The sequence below is a fragment of the Rhinoraja longicauda genome, chromosome 8 (genome assembly GCF_053455715.1).
Source record: "Rhinoraja longicauda isolate Sanriku21f chromosome 8, sRhiLon1.1, whole genome shotgun sequence".
Taxonomy (NCBI): Eukaryota; Metazoa; Chordata; class Chondrichthyes; order Rajiformes; family Arhynchobatidae; genus Rhinoraja; species Rhinoraja longicauda.
Window position 1 is genome coordinate 31,872,250 of NC_135960.1, and position 18,127 is coordinate 31,890,376.

The 18,127-nt window shown below is 39.9% G+C and overlaps 1 protein-coding gene across 5 annotated transcripts in view; it reads left to right on the forward strand.

The window, feature by feature from the left end:
* Window positions 1-18,127, forward strand: part of raph1a (Ras association (RalGDS/AF-6) and pleckstrin homology domains 1a) — a 145,482-nt gene that overhangs the window by 74,336 nt on the left and 53,019 nt on the right. For 2 of the 5 annotated variants that reach the window (XM_078403547.1, XM_078403542.1), the window contains exon 5: window positions 12,222-12,296. The exons of 2 other annotated variants lie outside the window; for them this stretch is intronic. In XM_078403547.1, coding sequence (XP_078259673.1) covers window positions 12,222-12,296 — 75 coding nt within the window. Of the gene's footprint in view, window positions 1-1,282; window positions 1,361-12,221; window positions 12,297-18,127 lie in introns of all 5 variants that reach the window. One more of the 5 variants, XM_078403546.1, reaches the window with a different exon arrangement.

The window sequence follows — 18,127 nt, forward strand, 5'->3', positions numbered from 1 at the left end:
AGAGAATTGGAGGTCACAGTCTGAAGATACATAGTAGTCTATTTATGACTGAAAGAAAGTGGTTTTGTCTCTCAGTGTTGAACCTGTGAATTGTTTACCCAAGGCTGTGGAAGCTATGTTGCTGCATTAAAGGAGGAGTCGGATAGATTTCTCGACTTGAAAGTGACCAAGGGCCAGGTAGAGAGAAAGGGAATGTGGTACTGTGATAGAGCATCAGCCATATTTGTATTCAATGGTCAAGCAGGCTTGAAGGGCTGAATGACCTATATTATATTTTTCGACAGTTATTCTTCCCTGTCTTTCCTTTATACTTAATCACTTAATCTTTCATGATCTCACCTCCTGGATGCTGCATGCTATCTTCAAGTTTAATAAGAGACAGTTTTGTTGAGGAATCCAAGTGTATTTGCTCCTTGGATTTGCTCCTTGGATTTGCTCATCAGATGTTGCATTGTTGATTTTCTTATTTGTTTGGCAGAGTATTCTGATATTGCATTTTCATTGTTTGGCAAATAAGAATTTAAGAACTGCCAAACCTTTCTTAAAACTATACCCCAAGCTTTGATGCGACTGAAATGTATGGGCGGCGTTATCTTCTGAAATAAATACTTACAAAGATAAGAATGCTGCAGCCATTTGTTTTATTCACGGGTAATTAATGCCAGTTCCTTTCTTTCATGAACAGCTCCCAGGGAGTTGAGAACTTTGATTCTCTGCATGAAGCAAACAGATGGTTGGCAATAAATTAAATGAGATCATGGGACCCATGGTGCAAAAATGAGCTGGAAATGACAAAGCTGTTCATGTGTCCATGCAAAATATTTAGGGTTTTAATTCTGTGAAGGACTGATGCTGTAGATAAATCAAATTTTGGCATCTGGGATATGCAAATGTAATATTACTGAGGGACATTTTGATGCACAAATTGGTCACTTTGCCATGAAAATAATTGTGGGCTGAAATCCTGAATCTTGAATTAATGTGTCTGTTAGATTCTGGTGATGCCCACAATTGAGCTTGTGCAAGGCAAGTTAATCGCACTTTTAACACTTTGTTGACCATGCATTTTAGAGTTGCTCTATAGGTTCTAAGAAAGGTATTATTGGTATGTTTTGTAAATGCATGCCAGTTAAGGAACATCTGACTGTTACAATAGCCACCCCTTTTCATTCTCTTTTACACCCATAGTGTACAGAGTCTTGGTTTGTTTCTTTCTGCATGATTTTAAACAAATCTTCCTTCCCTACTTTTTTTCCATTCCTGTTCCCTTGCATCTCCACAGCATGTTCCCTCAAGTCGCCATAGTAAACAGGTCAGATGCCACCTTGACTTTATGGAGGAAGACTTGGAGCTAAGGACTGTAAGTCAGTTGCAGAGTGTTGATGCATGGTGTTTTCAATTCTGGTTCCTTGCATGTATTTTCTATTTCCTCACTGTCCTCAGCTTACATTATTTGCTGTTTCACACTGCATCTTTCTTATCTGATTATGATTCTCATTAAATAAATCAGTAAATGGCGATGAGCACCTGAAAGAGAGATTCATAGTTCTGGAGCATAAATGCTTTCTCAAGCTTGCTTAAGCTAAAAAGCCTGCCTTCAGGGTTTATATAGCAATATGATTGACAGAAAAAATTGAATTTTGCACTGTCAACAAAACACTCGGAGCCAAGTACATTCTGTTTATTCTACGGGAGTGCATTATGATATACCACCAGGGGGCGCCGCACGATGGCTGCCTCGCCTACAGTCTGTCCTTTTCAAACTCTTTTTGTTATTTTTGGTAAGTTTTAAAAGTTTGTGTAAATGTTCTCTGGTGAAAAGTTGACTTATGAGGGCAACAATGAAAAGGTGGGTCTTTGGAGCATCAGAAAGGGGTTTATGGAGGAAATCCCAAGTCTTCAGGCCTCGATAGTTGGATCTCTGCTTGTGATTGACAAGAGAAGATTTTAAGAAACATCATACATTCAGGAAAGTGAATGCGATGGAAGAATGTAAAGGTCAGGTGGGCATCACTCCAGGTGTGGTCTCACCAAGTACTGTCACAGGGTTGTCAAAAAAAGGTGTGAGACCACCACATTGAAAAGGTATACAATGGAAAATGAGACCACAGAAGCTGTAATCTAGAGCAAAAAAAACAAACTGCTGGAGGAACTCAGCTGGTCAGGCAGCATCTGGGGAAGCGAAAGGATAGTTGACATTTCAGGTTAAAACCCTGTATCAGGGGAGTGTTGAGAGAGTAATGGGGAAATAACAACAAAAGATTGCAAATTTCCCCACTGTGGGACAAATAAAGGAATATATTATTATTATCATCATTATTAACCAGTGTTGAGGTGAGGGGGAGGCGTAAGGCAGAGGCTGGGTGGGAGAAAGAAAAAGGGACAAAAGGCACCAATGCATGGTGGAGCATAGGATCAGAAGGAAAAGCTATAGTAAGAAGCTGTAAATTGTGTGTGTGTATGTATAGATATATATATATATATATATTTATTATGTGTGTGTGTGTATGTATATATATATATATATATATATATGTGTGTGTGTGTGTACGCGTGTGTGTGAAAATATATATATGTGTGTGTGTATACCTGAGATCCTGGCTGGTACCAATCTGAGAGGCCTGAAAGGGAGCTAGAGGGACTGAAACCCAGCTCCTGCCTTCCCTCTTCCCGTCATTGCATTATACTGGCCATCTCCCTTCTATGTTCTCAGTCCTGATGCAGGATCTCAATTGAAACGTTGACAGTCCCGTTGCCTTCACAGATGCTGCCAGACTCACTTTGCTCCTCCAACAGTTTGTTGTTTTGCTCTTTGAAAAGGGGGTACCTTGCATGAATGAGAAATTGTTGAAGTTGCTCAAGGATCTTGCCGGAGCATCCTGGAGGAAGTTAAAAATTGACTGGTTGAGGATCTGGAGAGGTTTGGAATAATAACCATGCAGATAAATACTCAAAAAATATTTGTTGTATTAATAGGACTAAAAGTAAGGATGACTTCAAATATCTCATCCAAATGGTGAAGGGAGCTGAGAAGTGGGAACTGAACAGTTTTTCATTGAACTCTGGAAATTGTCTATTTGGGCAAATTTCCTACATTGCAGCCATTTATTGGGTAATTATCGGTGTAGAGGCAGGCATTGATAAAATTAATTACTTCCTGCAATGCGTCAGTACAGCCTTTGGACAATTGAGTTCAAGGGTATACGTAGATCACGATGTCACAAAGCTAGTGGCCTGCCAGGCAGCAGTGATCCTTGCCCTCCCGTATTCTTTTGAGAGGGGCACTGCTGACAGCAGGCTCCTCAAGGCAAAGAAAAAATAGTAACCCCGTCTCCAAATAATCCTCCAAATTCAGGACAAAGAAACCCAAGGAAGAATGTTTGAAAGACTCCTGAGTTCCAAATCAACCCTGTCAAGATTCCTCAATATTCTGCATAGCCTCTTGTTCTAAACTCCAGCATGTACAACATTAGCCTGTCTAGCCTTTCCTCATGAACTCCATGCCCATTTTAGATGTTAGCCTGGTAGATCATGTCTGAACAGTTTCCAACACATAAATATCCTTCCTTAAATAAGGAGATGAATACTGAACACAGTATTCAATATTTGGTCTCACCAATGCCCCATATGTAAAGCATGACTTCAATTCCCCAGCAATAAACCAGAACATTAAAATAGCTTTTTCTAATTATTTTCTGCACTTCGTTTTCTTTTGAAAATCACACATGAGTGCACACAAATCCCTCTGCATTTCATCCCTTTGCAACTTTATCTTCTACTCGTATTTCTCTAAACATATTAATCTTTTTGTTAATCTTGTATTTTGTCTAATTTTCTGATCTTTGAGCAATGATAGCATTATCTAGTCTAATAATATGTTTAACTTCTGTAGATAACCTCATATGATAGGTCCATGGAATCTTTCTATCTCATTTTAATTTTATAACTATCTCCAATGAATTTAGTTTCCCCTTTCCTTTACTTACTTTGGCTTCCTTACCAATTGAGCATTTAAGGCATTCCTTTGCTCAGAACCATCCTGCGATCAAACTGGTTTTAAGAATGGGATGAGAGCAAATTGAGGTGGTCAGTGCCTTCCCCATATAATCCAGGCAATGCACATATAAAATTGAAGGGATATGGTTCAGTGGACCTTCATGTTCCTAGTATCTCATTCAAAAGCTTTCTAAGATCTCTGAATTTGGGTGCTGAAGTCAGTGTACTTGTTGAAGTTGAGCTTGACTAACTTAGCATGAATTAGGGAACTTCCTTAGTGCCAAGATTGGATGGTATTCTTTACGAGCTGACTTATGAATAAAGTGAAAGTTGCCTGATTTTTAACTTTTCCAATTAAATCATAACATTGCAAAAACTGAAATATTGTAAAGTTGAGCATTTAAGAGAGTGGGACTTTGTGTCTGGGCTTTAACCTTGGTACAAACAAATATGATCAGTTTACTTCTCCATGATGAGGCTAATTTGTCATGTGGCATGAGGATGGATGAATGAGATACAATAAAATTTAAAAACTAAAACAAGAGTAGCCAAGTGATTAGCTTTACTGTGATACCTTCTAAATTGTATTCTGGGGGAATCATTTGAACTTTGCCACATACAAAGTGGAAATTCTGAACCAATGAGGAGCTGCACTGCATATTTTCCATCTCAGAGGCTGACTACAGCCTTGCAGTCCTGTCCAATTAGAAGGTACTATAGAGAGTATAGTACTGTCCAATTAGTGCCACAGATGTACATACCCAAGGTGTGAAAGATGAGTACAAACTGTCCCTAACCAGGCAATGAATTAGTAAACTCACAAAGGTCACAGGATAGACACAAAGTGCTGGAGTAAATCAGCAGGTCAGGCAGCATCTCTGGAGAAAAAGGATGGGTGACGTTTTGGGTCAGAACTCTTCGGACTGAAGAGTCAGGTTACAGGATGGCTGTTGTGGAAAATCAACATTATTGTGTGGGTACCAAAGCAGCACGTTTCAGTTGAAGACACAACAGTCTGCAGATGCTGGGATCTGGTGCAAAAAGCAAACCGCTGGGGAATCTCAGGGGGTCAGGCAGCATATGTGGTAGAATAGTCTTATCAGGTCAAAACTCTGCATCAAGACCCCAAAAGATTAAGCCCAATTTTTAAACAATCCCTTTGCCTCCAGAAATGCTGCCTCATGCAAGCGGTAGTTTCTTGAGCAGTTTGATTTCTACTTTTCAGTTGAGTTTGTTTTACAATGTTGGGGCACTCTTAATATTTTCACCTTGAAGTGACATTCTCTTTTTAAATTGCTCATTATGATTTTATTAACTGCATGATGTTTGGGCAGGTAAAAATAAAAAAATGTTGTGGTACCATACAGGCCAAATAAATTAAGAATTGCAGGTTTCCCTCTAGAAAGAAATCATTGAAATATTGAAACAAGAAACTACAGATGAACGTTTACAAAGAAAGTCGACAAAGTGCTGAAGTAACTCAGCGGGTCAGGCAGCATTTCTGGAGAACATGGATAGGTAAACTTTCAGATTGGGACCCTTCAGACTAATTGTAGGGGGGGTAGAAAAAAGATGGAAGAGAAGGGGGGCCAGACAAAGCCTGGCAGGTAATAGGTAGATACAGTGAGGGGGGATTTTGATAGGCAGATGTTTCGACAAAAACCAGAAATGAAAATACAGGACATGTGATACAAAAGGATCGCAAATTGTGGAACGAGGGGAGGGAATGTAGGTTGAATAGGAGGAGGAGTCCAAGTGGGCCATGGAGAGAGGGAGAGTTGAGGAAAACGAGAAGGGGTTACCGTAAATTGGAGAATTCAATGTTCATACCTTTGGATTGGAAGCTGCCCAAGAGAAATATGAGTTGCTGTTCCTCTGGTTTGCATGTGGCCTCACTCTGCCAATGATGGAGGCGTGGGCAGTAAGTCCATAAGGGAATGGGAAGAGATGTTAAAATGGTTAGCAACTGGTACATCTAGTATCCCTTGGCAGACTGTGTGCAAGTGTTCGGCGAAATGGTCACAGAGTCTACGTTTGACCTCCCCGATGTATAGGAGCCAACATTGGTATCCGACGCAGTAAATTGCCACTTTGGGAACACCAGATGCAGTAGATACTTGAGTATTTATAGCTTGGTAGCCAATATTACTGATTTTACTTTGAATTCCAATCCCAAATTACTGGAGAGATTGAAACATATCTTCTTTTAATGATTAGTCCAATGGTTTACACTACAGTGTCATGCCTCCTATTATAGGGAAAACGTTACTGAGTTTAATCCAGTTTATTGACTTGAATGTCTTTTTTGGCATTGCATGATTGAACTAGAACATGTTTTCTTTCTGAGTACTGAAAGACTTAATTTTGATATTCTGAAATTGGAAAGTGTCAGAGCTTCTGTACTGTGCAGTCCTATAGTTCAAACCAATCGTTTTTGATTTATTTAAAGGACACATGGTTAAGTAAGGTAATTACAGGCCAGTGAGCATTTGTCAGTGGTAGGGAACTAATTGGTGAAAATCCAAAAAGATTGATTTGTATGTATTTGTTATTTTTGAGCACAAACCCTATACCTCAGATTTGATTGCGTTCTTTCAGGAGATAACAAAGAAGATGGATGAAGGCAGGGCAGTACACGTTGTCTCTATGGACTTTAAACAAGCATTTGACGAGGTCCTGCATTGTAGGTTGAGCCAGACATTTAATGCACTTGGAATCCAAGGCACGTTGGTTAAATTGATCCAAAATTTAAGATTCCCTATGGCTACAGCAAGTTATAGATCAGATGGAAATTTGGACAGAGCATTGGCAGATAGGATTTAATTACAATGGGTGCAGGGTTACGCAAATAGGGGTAGGACTTTTGCCTTAAATGATAGAATGCTAAGAAATGTTGGCATGCTAAGGAACGGACGGATCATGGCATTCAAGTTCATAGTTCCCTGAAAATGGTAACAGAAATAGGATAATGAAAAGGCATATGGAATGTATGTCTTCACTGTTTAGGACATAGAATATTGAAGTTGAAGTGTTGTTTTTGTGTCACCTGTATAAAACACAGGTTAGAGCACATGGAGTATTGTGTACATTTCTGGTCTCCAGACTGTAAGAAAGATGTTGATGGTTGGAGAGAGGGAAGAGGAGATTCAGCAGGAGTACTATACTTACTTACTGACTTACTTTACTTTATTACAGACTCAGGGTCCAGATAAAAGACAAAATATCACATAGAAGAAATTACATACAAAGGCATAATAAATTACATACGAAAGCACAGTAAATTATTTATAAAAGCACAATAAATTACATACAAAAGCACAATACATTGATTAGAAACAGTCAACATGGATTTGTGCCTGGAAGGTCATATTTGACTAATCTTCTTGAATTTTTTGAAGAGGTTACCAGGGAAATTGATAAGGGCAAGGCTGTGGATGTTGTCTATATGGACTTCAGTAAGGCATTTGACAAGGTTCCACATGGAAGGTTGATTAAGAAGGTTAAATCGTTGGGTATTAATAGTGAGGTTGCACGATGGATTCAACAATGGCTGAATGGGAGATACCAGAGGGTAACGGTTGACAATTGTATGTCAGGTTGGAGGCCAGTGTCTAGTGGAGTGCCCCAAGGATCTGTGTTGGGTCCACTGTTGTTTGTCATTTACATTAATGATCTGGATGATGGTGTGGCAAATTGGATTAGTAAATATGCAGATGATACTAAGATAGGTGGAGTAGTTGATAGTGAGGTAGATTTTCAAAGTCTACAGAGAGACTTGGGCCTTTTGGAAGGGTGGGCTGAAAGATGGCAGATGGAGTTTAATGCTGATAAGTGTGAGGTGCTGCATTTTGGTAGGACAAATCAAAATAGGACGTACAGGGTAAATGGTAGGGAATTGAGGAATGCAGTGGAACAGAGGGATCTGGGAATAACTGTGCATTGTTCCCTGAAGGTGGAATCTCATGTGGATAGGGTGGTGAAGAAGGCGTTTGGTATGCTTGCCTTTATAAATCAGAGCATCGAGTATAGAAGTTGGGATGTAATGTTGAAATTGTACAGGGCATTGGTGAGGCCGAATCTGGAGTATGGTGTGCAGTTCTGGTCGCCAAATTATAGGAAGGATGTCGACAAAATGGAGAGGGTACAGAGGAGATTTACTAGAATGTTGCCTGGGTTTCAGCACTTAGGCTACAGAGAGAGGTTGAACAGGTTGGGTCTTTATTCTTTGGAGCGTAGAAGGTTGAGGGGGGACTTGATAGAGGTTTTTAAAATTTTGAGAGGGAAGGACAGAGTTGACGTGGGTAGGCTTTTCCCTTTGAGAGTGGGGAAGATTCCAACAAGGGGACATAGCTTCAGAATTGAGGGACAAAGGTTTAGGGGTAACATGAGGGGGAACTTCTTTACTCAGAGGGTTGTGGCTGTATGGAATGGGCTTCCGGTGGAAGTGGTGGAGGCTGGCTCGATTTTATTATTTAAGAGTAAATTGGATAGGTATATGGATAGGAGGGGATTGGAGGGTTATGGTCTGAGTGCAGGTAGATGAGACTAGGTCAGGGAGAATGGTCGGCGTGGACTGGTGGGGCCGGACAGGCCTGTTTCCATGCTGTAGTTGTTATATGTTATATGTTACATGGTTTAAAATCAAGAATTTAAAAAATCGGTGTCCTGCAAGGAGACAACTATACCAATGTCCCCACAGCTGGGATTGGTAGCGTGTAGTGCTAAACCTTATGTTTGATAATGCCAAGACGATTTCATTTTCAGAGTCATTAATCCGGCAAATAAATTTATACATAAGATTTCTTAAGACAGTTTGTAAAGTATTGACTCCTGCAGCCACAAACATTTGACTTGCGCTACTCCATCTAGGTCTCTTAAGTAATATTCTCATAGCATCATTATGCTACTTGAAGTCTCTGTAAGCTTGCTTTTCTGTAGTTTGACCACGTGTACAGTATAGAGTGGTGTACAATATGCTCTGAACAGAAACCTCTTCACTCCATCTGTACACACACTAAACTTGCGTAAGAGAATGTTTGCTTGTGCATACATCATGCGGCATTGCTTATAAATATCCTCATCTGTCATTTGTTCTGTCATAAAATGTCCAAGATATTTCACCTTATTACAGACACTAAGATTATTATCAGACAACTTAAAATCAGGAAATTTTAGGCATTTACCCTCTTTGGTTCTATAGATCATAACAACACTCTTACCAGCATTATAGTTGATATCATGTTCCACACCATACACAGAACATATAGTAAGGAGCTGCTGGAGACCAGCGTTAGATGAACTAAGGACCACAAGATCATCTGCATAGGTAATATGGTTCACTGGAGTATTACCAATCAATACCAGTATTACAGGCTTTCAATTGCTTGGACAGATCATCAATATAGAGATTAAAAAGAACTGGGGACAAAATTCCCCCTTGTCTGACACCTTTGCTAACCCCAAATGGGCCTGAGACCCTATTGCCCCATTTTACTTGCATAGTCTGGTGGGCATACCAGTAAGCCAGAATTCTCAGTGTATTTGGGCACCCCTCTTTGACTCAATTTAACAAATAACTTTCTATGATTAACACGATCAAAGGCTTTGGAAGCACCAATAAAGCACATAAGAACTGATGAGTTTTTACCTCTATATTTGTTCAAAATTTCCTTTAAGGCATATATGCACAAGTCAGTGTCATGCTTATCCATAGAACCAAACTGGTTATCTGGAGTTAATCAACTCATTTAATCTAGGTAAAAAGAAGGACTTTTAAAGGGGACTTGAGGGGAAGAGTTTTTTCTTGCAAAAGTTGATATCCAGAACTAGTTGCAGGAGAAGGTGGTGGAATCAGAAATAATCATTAGGTTTGCTTCATGGTGAGCCAATGACCCGTTTCTGTGCTTTACAGTTAGACTCTAAAATATACAGGATTAAATGTTTATCAATTTTCTATGTCACTTTTGGAATAGGTGTTCAGTTCTAACTGGTTTGTAGTGTTAAGCACTGACAATAATCTCTCCTCTTTGCAGTTCTTGGAAGGGTAGAATGGAAAATGTAGCCTGTAACAATTTTAGACTTGCTTTTAAACACTAAAACAGATATGAAGAAATGATTTACAGATTCTAATTCACAATCTTTGCCTCCACTGTTTAATCAAAATCACGAGGAGTATTGTGCTCATCACCACTTTTAATAAGTGGTGATTATGAGCCATAATATGAGCCAACACGCAGGTACTGAATTCTGAGTTGACTATTGTTGCACGTTAGCTGTTGCTCAAAAATGTTTTGAAACAAAAAGCATAAAGAATCATATGTTACAACCTTTAACTGCAGCTGGAGATAATCTATATATATATATATATATATATCAAATATATATATATATGAATATATATATATCAAAACTCTCATCTTGTATATTTGTGGGTTTGTGAATAGATTTGTTCCAGAAATATAGCCAAAACGGTACACAATAGCGCAACAATTTTAGGCCCACTCTACTCACCAGTCCCCTGTGGTCTCAATTGATCGTTTTGTTACATTTTAAAAACAATTAACTTAATAAACTCTAATAAATGCGCTCCCCCCTCCTTTCCCCCCCCCACCCCGCCAGGAGGACCAGCGGATCGTCAGTTGGGCCCGCAGGAGAGGTTTGCACCCAACGGGAGTTGCCGCGCCCACAGGAGAGATTTGGACCCAACGGGTCCATGCCTGTCTAGTGTATTTTAAAAATCTCTCCTTGTACAGTAGGATTTTGGCTTTATTAATCAGTTGTATGTTGGCCTATCAGAAGGTCTACTTAGAATTGCTCAAATAAATAATATGGTTACTCAACTGCAATGCAGTCAATTTATCCCCCCCCCCCCCCCCCCCCAAAGCAAATCAAACCCATGAGCAGCATAACCAGAGGTATTCTGATTTGAGACTTGTAAGTTGCAAGATGATGCCAGAACGTTTCAACTCAACGTACTGTCCCAGAAGAGGAACTACTTATAATGGTTTTAGTCTTTTACTTGTGTGATTGTAATCGTGTATAGTATGATTTTACTGGCTAGCAAAACAAGCTCTCCACTGTATCTCAGTACATGTGATAATAATGAACAAAACTATTTTATTGTGCTTTTATATGTCATAAGCAAGATAAATGGTCTATTTCTATCTTTCGCGAAGGGACACAAACTAATTTAAATTAGAGCTAAACACTATAAAGAATGTTCTGCATTGAGAATTTAGGAAAAAATTGTGTGATGTGGAGGAAGATCCTGAGTTTATTACATATTAAATGTACTCTTAATTTTCTTGAATAAATATGTTGTTTGAAAATGCATTAATTTCTCCCCCCATCAACCCTGCTTCACGTGTGGTCTAGTCATGAAACCTTACAATGATTCAGAGCTACAAATAACCTAGAGAACATTTCTTGAGAATCCATCCTATTAAGATCACAAAAATGTTATTGTAGATTGTATTGTATATTGTTAGAGTTTTCACCAAAGTCATTTGATGATGATCTTGATCCCTTCTCTGTGACAAAGATAACTGGCTAAAAGTAGGTCTTCTGCTGCACATGAACTTTAAATTTCAAGTTAGATTATCTGTGTTCAGCAGCTTGTAGCACTCAGCCTATGGGTAAGCCAAAATTAATATGGGGAGTTTTTCCACAAGGCACTTAACAAGGAGCTAGACTAATGAATGATTTTCATTATTGTTTTGAAAATGGTACATCAGTAAGTAGATTTGCCTCCCAGCTAATGTAAACATTTTATATTTGACAACTGCATCAGAATGGCCTTCTCCAAATGAACCACCAGTATTCTCAAATTTAGCTTCCAATGTGTGCCCCTGATTAACAAGGGCAGTGGGAAATGATTTTTAAAAAGCCATTGAAGCACTTGCAGTTAACTGGACTACATCTTTTTTTTTTACACCTTTTTCAAAGTATATCTATGGCCCCTGATGTACTTGTGTACCCCTGAATTAATACAAGGTTAAATTTGAATCGTTCTTTGAAAAGTGCTATGTGTAATATTCTGGTAAATTGGTGAGTGCACATGATGTTAAAAGAATATATATGAATATGTTATGAGGCATTGGTGTCAAGTAGTTTGCTGCTGAATTGCTTTTCTGTAATGAGTAAATTTCTTTTTATTCTATGCTTGCACACTTCATTTATTTATCACTGCACTGATTTATTTCTCTTTCTTTATTTCCTGCACCAAGCATTCCTATCTGGACAGGGAAACGTCAATCATTTTGAGAAACATAGCTGGGAAACCTTCTCATTTGCTGACCAAGGTGAAGCGTATCTTCCAACCTGCATGTGATGAAACCCTGTAGGTAGAATGAATAACCCTGTGAATTGTCGCCATCCTATGCCCTCCTTAATATACAACTACCAAAATATCTTTTGATTTCCCATTTACTCAATCCCTTGCAATATATTGATCAAGCTCTTGAGACTGGTTATACCCAATTTGTGTTGCTGTGTCTCCACCAGTAATTGGCTTACTTGTTAACTCTTCCTGCTTGTGACCCACCCTTTCCTCCCAAAGATGAATGTAAAGCAGGTTTTGTCTTGAATTCCTTTTTGTATTTGTGCATTTTAGAAACTTGCTACTTAATTGGGTAGCTGCATGAGAACATCATGAGTACCTGCATGCAATCCCTTTGTAACTTTTCAGTGCACTGTGAGGAAGTTTCTCTCGACCTTTGTAATCTCTTCGGTCTTTGTTTCGTCATTCTGCCAATTTATGTTCAATTATGTGGGGAATGACAATACCAAGGAAATGACAACACCCCGTACGCCAATGAAAATAATCAATATCTGGCCAAAATTTTGCAGCATCATTTAAATTTTTTAAAAGCTGAGCTAAATATTGACATTCTGTGGAATTTAATAGCAAATGTAACATACAGTTGGCCAAGCTCAATCCTTATAGCTGCTGGAGTATTTTATAATTTGAATGCTTGAGTGTGGTAAAGATATAGATAATCTTTGTGGTCTCCTTGTTTTACCAGTATTGGAACATGGAATTGAAATTTTTTGTATGAAGTTGGATAAAAACCTTCAGTGCCAATGGCTCCAGTGCCTGAATCCATGTGTAGAGTGGTAAAACAAAGACTTGAAATTTCCAGATAACTGAAATTATTTATTTATTTTTTGCCTTTGGAACAACTCAGTAAAATGTCCCCAATTAAATTTAGAAGCGATCTAAATTCAAACTCAGTTATGTGATTGTTGCTTACCGTTCCATTTTTTATTTGATAGTATTCCATGTGATATCATTGATAATCAAGAATCATGGAATAGATCAGGTGGCACTGTTGAGTAGTCATTGATTAAAAGCTTAAACTCGATTCCAGATGTTCCAGAATCAGATAGTTTTCTTTTTAAATGGCTGATGTGGCTTTCTTGATTGCTTTCTGGGTAAAAGCATTATGTTATAATATGGCAGACAGGTCCAGGACCTTGGGTTTGTTTCCAGATATGTACTGAGTTCACTGATGCATCTGAGACCATTTCTGATGAATTAACAGTAGCTGGGGACCAACAAAGCCAGCTTGAAGAAATATCTCCCAGACTACCACCAGTACATGTCCTGCAGCAACAGAGGATCAAAGACCCTTGACCACTGCTGTTCCACCATCAAAGATGCCTTTCACTCCATCTCATGCCCATACTTTGGGAAATCAGACCACCTGGCTGTGCTCCATCTTTCTGTGTAAATGCAGCAAATGAGGACCACTGCCCCAGTGCTGAGGACTGCACAGAGCTGGTCAGAAGAGGCAGAGGAACGACTCCAGGATTGCTTGGAGTCGGTAGAATCCTTGGAGTTCCAGGACTCTGCAACGGACCTGAACGAATACACCAGTTGTTAAGGACTTCATGACAAAATAAGTGGAGGAGTGTGTTCCTACGAAAACCAGCCGAGTGGTCCCCAACCAGAAGCCTTGGATGAACCAGGAGGTCCGCAATCTTCTGAGGATCAGATCTCGGGCATTCAATTCTCGGGCATTCAATATATGAGGTCCAGATACGATCTTGATAAGACCATCAAAAATGCTAAAAGGGACTTTTGCTCTAAACTCGAGGATGGGATAGACATTTGGCATCTGTGGCAGGGCTTGCATGCCATCACTTTCTACAAGCCGAAAACAGGGCAGCTCCAATGACAGCGAGCCAGCACTCTTTATGAGCTCAATGTGTTCTATGCACGCTTCGATAGGGAGAACACTGATGTGCCTTTGAAAGGTTGGTTATGATGCATACCAACTCCTACCTCAGCAAGAATCTGGACTCGCTACGATTTGCCTACTGCCACGAGATCAAAGGGGAATCTTCTTTTCTTTCCACTCTGTACTGGACCACTTGGACATTCCCTCAGCCATGATCATATTGAATGGTGGTGCTGGCTCAGGGCCGAATGGCCTCCTGCACCTATTTTCTATGTTTCTATCATCAACAGAACATAATCAGTACACAATCAACGATGGGTCGATGGTGGAGAGAGTCAACAACTTCAAGTTCCTTGGCGTGCATATATCTGAAGATCGTCCTGGACCCAGAATATTGATGCAATCAAAGAAAGCCCATCAAAGCCTCGACTTCCTTAGAAGATTGTGAAAATTCAGTATGTTCACGATTACTCTCTTGAACTTCTACAGATAGGGAGCATATTGACTGATTGCATTTCGACAACATGAAGGCCCAGGAACAAAGGAGATTACAAAAAGTGGCGACCACTGCCCAGTCTTTTATGGGTACTGACCTCCCCACCATGAAAGGGATCTATAGGAGGTGGTGTCTCAAAAAGGCAGCCAGCATTATCAAAGGCCCACACCATCCTGGCCATGCTCTCATTTCACTCCTGCCATTGGGAAGAAGTGAAAGAAGTTTTCAGGTGTCTGAAAACTAATATCTAGTTTCAGGGCAGCTTCTTCCCAATGACCATCAGGCATTGAACACAACAAATGCAACTAAACTCTGAACTGCCTTGAACTTCGGGCATTGTTTTGTTATTTGCACTGTATTGAGTTTTTTATTTATTGATTTTTTAAATATATATATTATATTATCTATTGAGTATTGTGTTTACAAACCTGTTGTGTTCTGCAAGTAAGGGTTTCATTGTTCCATTTCGGTACATATGACAATAAAACACTCGATCCTTGACGCTTGAGGCCAATTTAAAAAAAAATTGGATTGCCCAAATTTATAAAAAAAGTTTGCACATGTCAAGATATCAAGTGAGGCTAAGACTTGGCTCAGCTATCAATTGTACCTATTTTAGCTCAAATGGATGAGGCACCAGAGGATGATCAGTGGCTGTGGATACCCTCCACAAATTTAGGACCTTTAGCTACAAGCTGGCTGAGAGAGAGAAGAACTGCAGATGCTGGTATAAATCGAAGTTAGACACAAAATGCTGTCATAACTCAGTGGGTCAGGCAGCATCTCGGGAAAGAAGGAATGGGTGACGTTTCGGGTCAAGACCCTTCTTCAGACTGATGTCGGGAGGGGACGGGACAAAGAATGTAGTCGGAGACAGTAAGACTAGTGGGAGAACTGGGAAGGGGCTAGAGAGGGAAAGCAAGGGCTATCTGAAGTTAGAGAAGTCAGTGTTCATACCGCTGGGATGTAAACTACCCAAGCGAAATATGAGGTGCTGTTCCTCCAATTTGTGCTGGGCCTCACTCTGACAATGCAGGAGACCCAGGACAGAAAGGTCAGATTGGGAATGGGAGGGGGAGTTGAAGTGCTGAGCCACCGGAAGATCAAGTAGGTTAAAAGGGACTGAGTGGAGGTGTTCAGTGAAACGATTGCCGAGCCTGCGCTTGGTCTTGACGATGTAGAGAAGTTGACACCTGGAACAGAAATAGTATAAAAATTTATTTGGCACAGAATGAGGCCAATCAGCATGTGGAGCCTATGCTGTTCTCTACTTTTGGTCCACCCACTGTTTCCCATGGATCTGCATCTCATTCTCTCCCTTTTGTGTCAATACCTTTTGAAAGCAATGATTCTGTATCCACCTCCACTTATAGACTTTAAAAAAATTCAGACCAGAATTATTTTATTTTTTATTCCTTGTATTTTCCTTGTAATATTTTGCCCATTAAAAAAAAATCTTAAGTAAATTTGGTAGGACCAAATGAAGACAAGTTTTCCCAGGGGAATTTCTTCACAGCAGGTTTAAAATAACACAACACTCAATTTAAATAGTAAATATTGATGTCTTCTAAGCTTTGGCATAATATTCTTTCACTTCCTTATGCTCCAATCGCTTGTCTGCATCACAAGCAGTCAACTGATGGCAGTCAGCAATCTATTCTAAAGCTTTTGTATGTTCACTTGAATCTGTTGCTCAAAGGTAATTTGTTTGGTAAGTAGACTGCTTGCAATAAACTTTTTCATGTTCAATAACTCACTCAACCACCATTGAGCATCAGTGGACCTGGAACCCATGTTTTGGCTCCTGAATAATATCCAAATCAATTAAAATTGATTTGAAAGCTCTGCGTGGAAATTAACTAGGACTATTTATCCATCTTTTGAAAATTGTGTTGCTAGATCAATTAGTAAATCCGATTGCTAGAAACAGTTGTCCTTAGCAACAGTTGACTTCTTTCGAGAAAGCTATTATAGTCTGTTTAGTTAGAATTGGAAGAATTCTACTGCATATATGGTCACATAATTTGTATTACTGCGCATGAAAATACACCATACATAGCTTGTGGGAATAGTGATTTTATAGATCAGAGTATTTCATTTTAACATTTTGTTTCAGTTCTTCCATAAAATCCTTGCATCTCTTAAGTGTCTTATTAGAGAAATTTGTGAGAAATCTCTGGACCATTCTGCTTTCACCTCATTGTGAGGACGTGCTACTTTGCTGAATTAATAAGATTAGGAATTCACCAGAATGGAATGTTTTCCCCATCTCTAACCCAGGGGCAGTTGATTAAGAACCCCAGAGTTTTTCGTGATAGCCCAGCTGGCTGAGGCATTAATGTTCTTCTTCCCTGCATTGACGATGTTTTATCACCAGAATACACCAGAATAGCTGTGTATATAATTACAGTTTTTACTTCAGCATTCTGAATGAGCAAGCATTGTCACTTATCCCTCCTCTTCCTCTTCACCTTAGTGGAAGTAGCCAGAGCCAGTATTAATTTCCCCACCTTCATCCCATTATTAAGGGTGGAGGAGCAAGAATTTGTTAAATTTAGTTTAGTTTAGAGATACGGCACGGAAACAGGCCCTTCGACCCACCGTCCACACCGACCAGTGATCCCCGCACACTTACACTATCCTACACACACACACACACACAAGGAACAATTTTACCAAGCCAATTAACGTACAAACCTTATGTCTTTGGAGTGTGGGAGGAAACTGAAGATCTCGGAGAAAACCCACGCGGTCATGGGGAGAACTTACAAATTCTGTACAGACAGCACCCATACTGTAAGACAGCAACTCTACCGCTGCGTCACCGTGCCGCCCAAATGACTGGGTTAAATGAATTAACGATAGACACAAAATGCTGGAGTAAATCAACGGGCCAGGCAGTATCTCTGGAGAAAAGGAATTGGTGACGATTCGGGTCGAGACCCTTCTTCAGTCAGAGTCAGAGGAGAGGGAAACTATAGGTATGAAAAGGTGCAGAACAAATCGGAGCTGGCACCATAGACCCGGGAAATATGGAGCCCATCACGGTTCATTGTTGCCTGTGGAAGAGGTGATAACAAAGGCATACGAACAGTGAAACTAGCAGGGCAGCTAGGGTGGGAGGGACGGATAGAGAGGGAATGCAAGAGTTACTTGAAATGACAGAAATCAATATTCATACTGTTGGGTGTAAGCTGTCCAAGCGAAATATGAGGTGGTGTTCCTCCAATTTGTGTGTGGCGCTGACAGTGGAGGAGGCCCAGGACAGAAAGGTCAGTAAGGGAATGGAAAGGGGAGTTAAAATGTTCGGCAACTGCGAGATCGTGTAGGCCAAGGCGGACTGAGCATACATGTTCAACGAAACGATCACCCAATCTGACCTTGGTCTTGCTGATATATAAGAGTTCACACCGAGAACAATGTGTACAGTAGAGGTTCCAGGAGGCGCAAATCA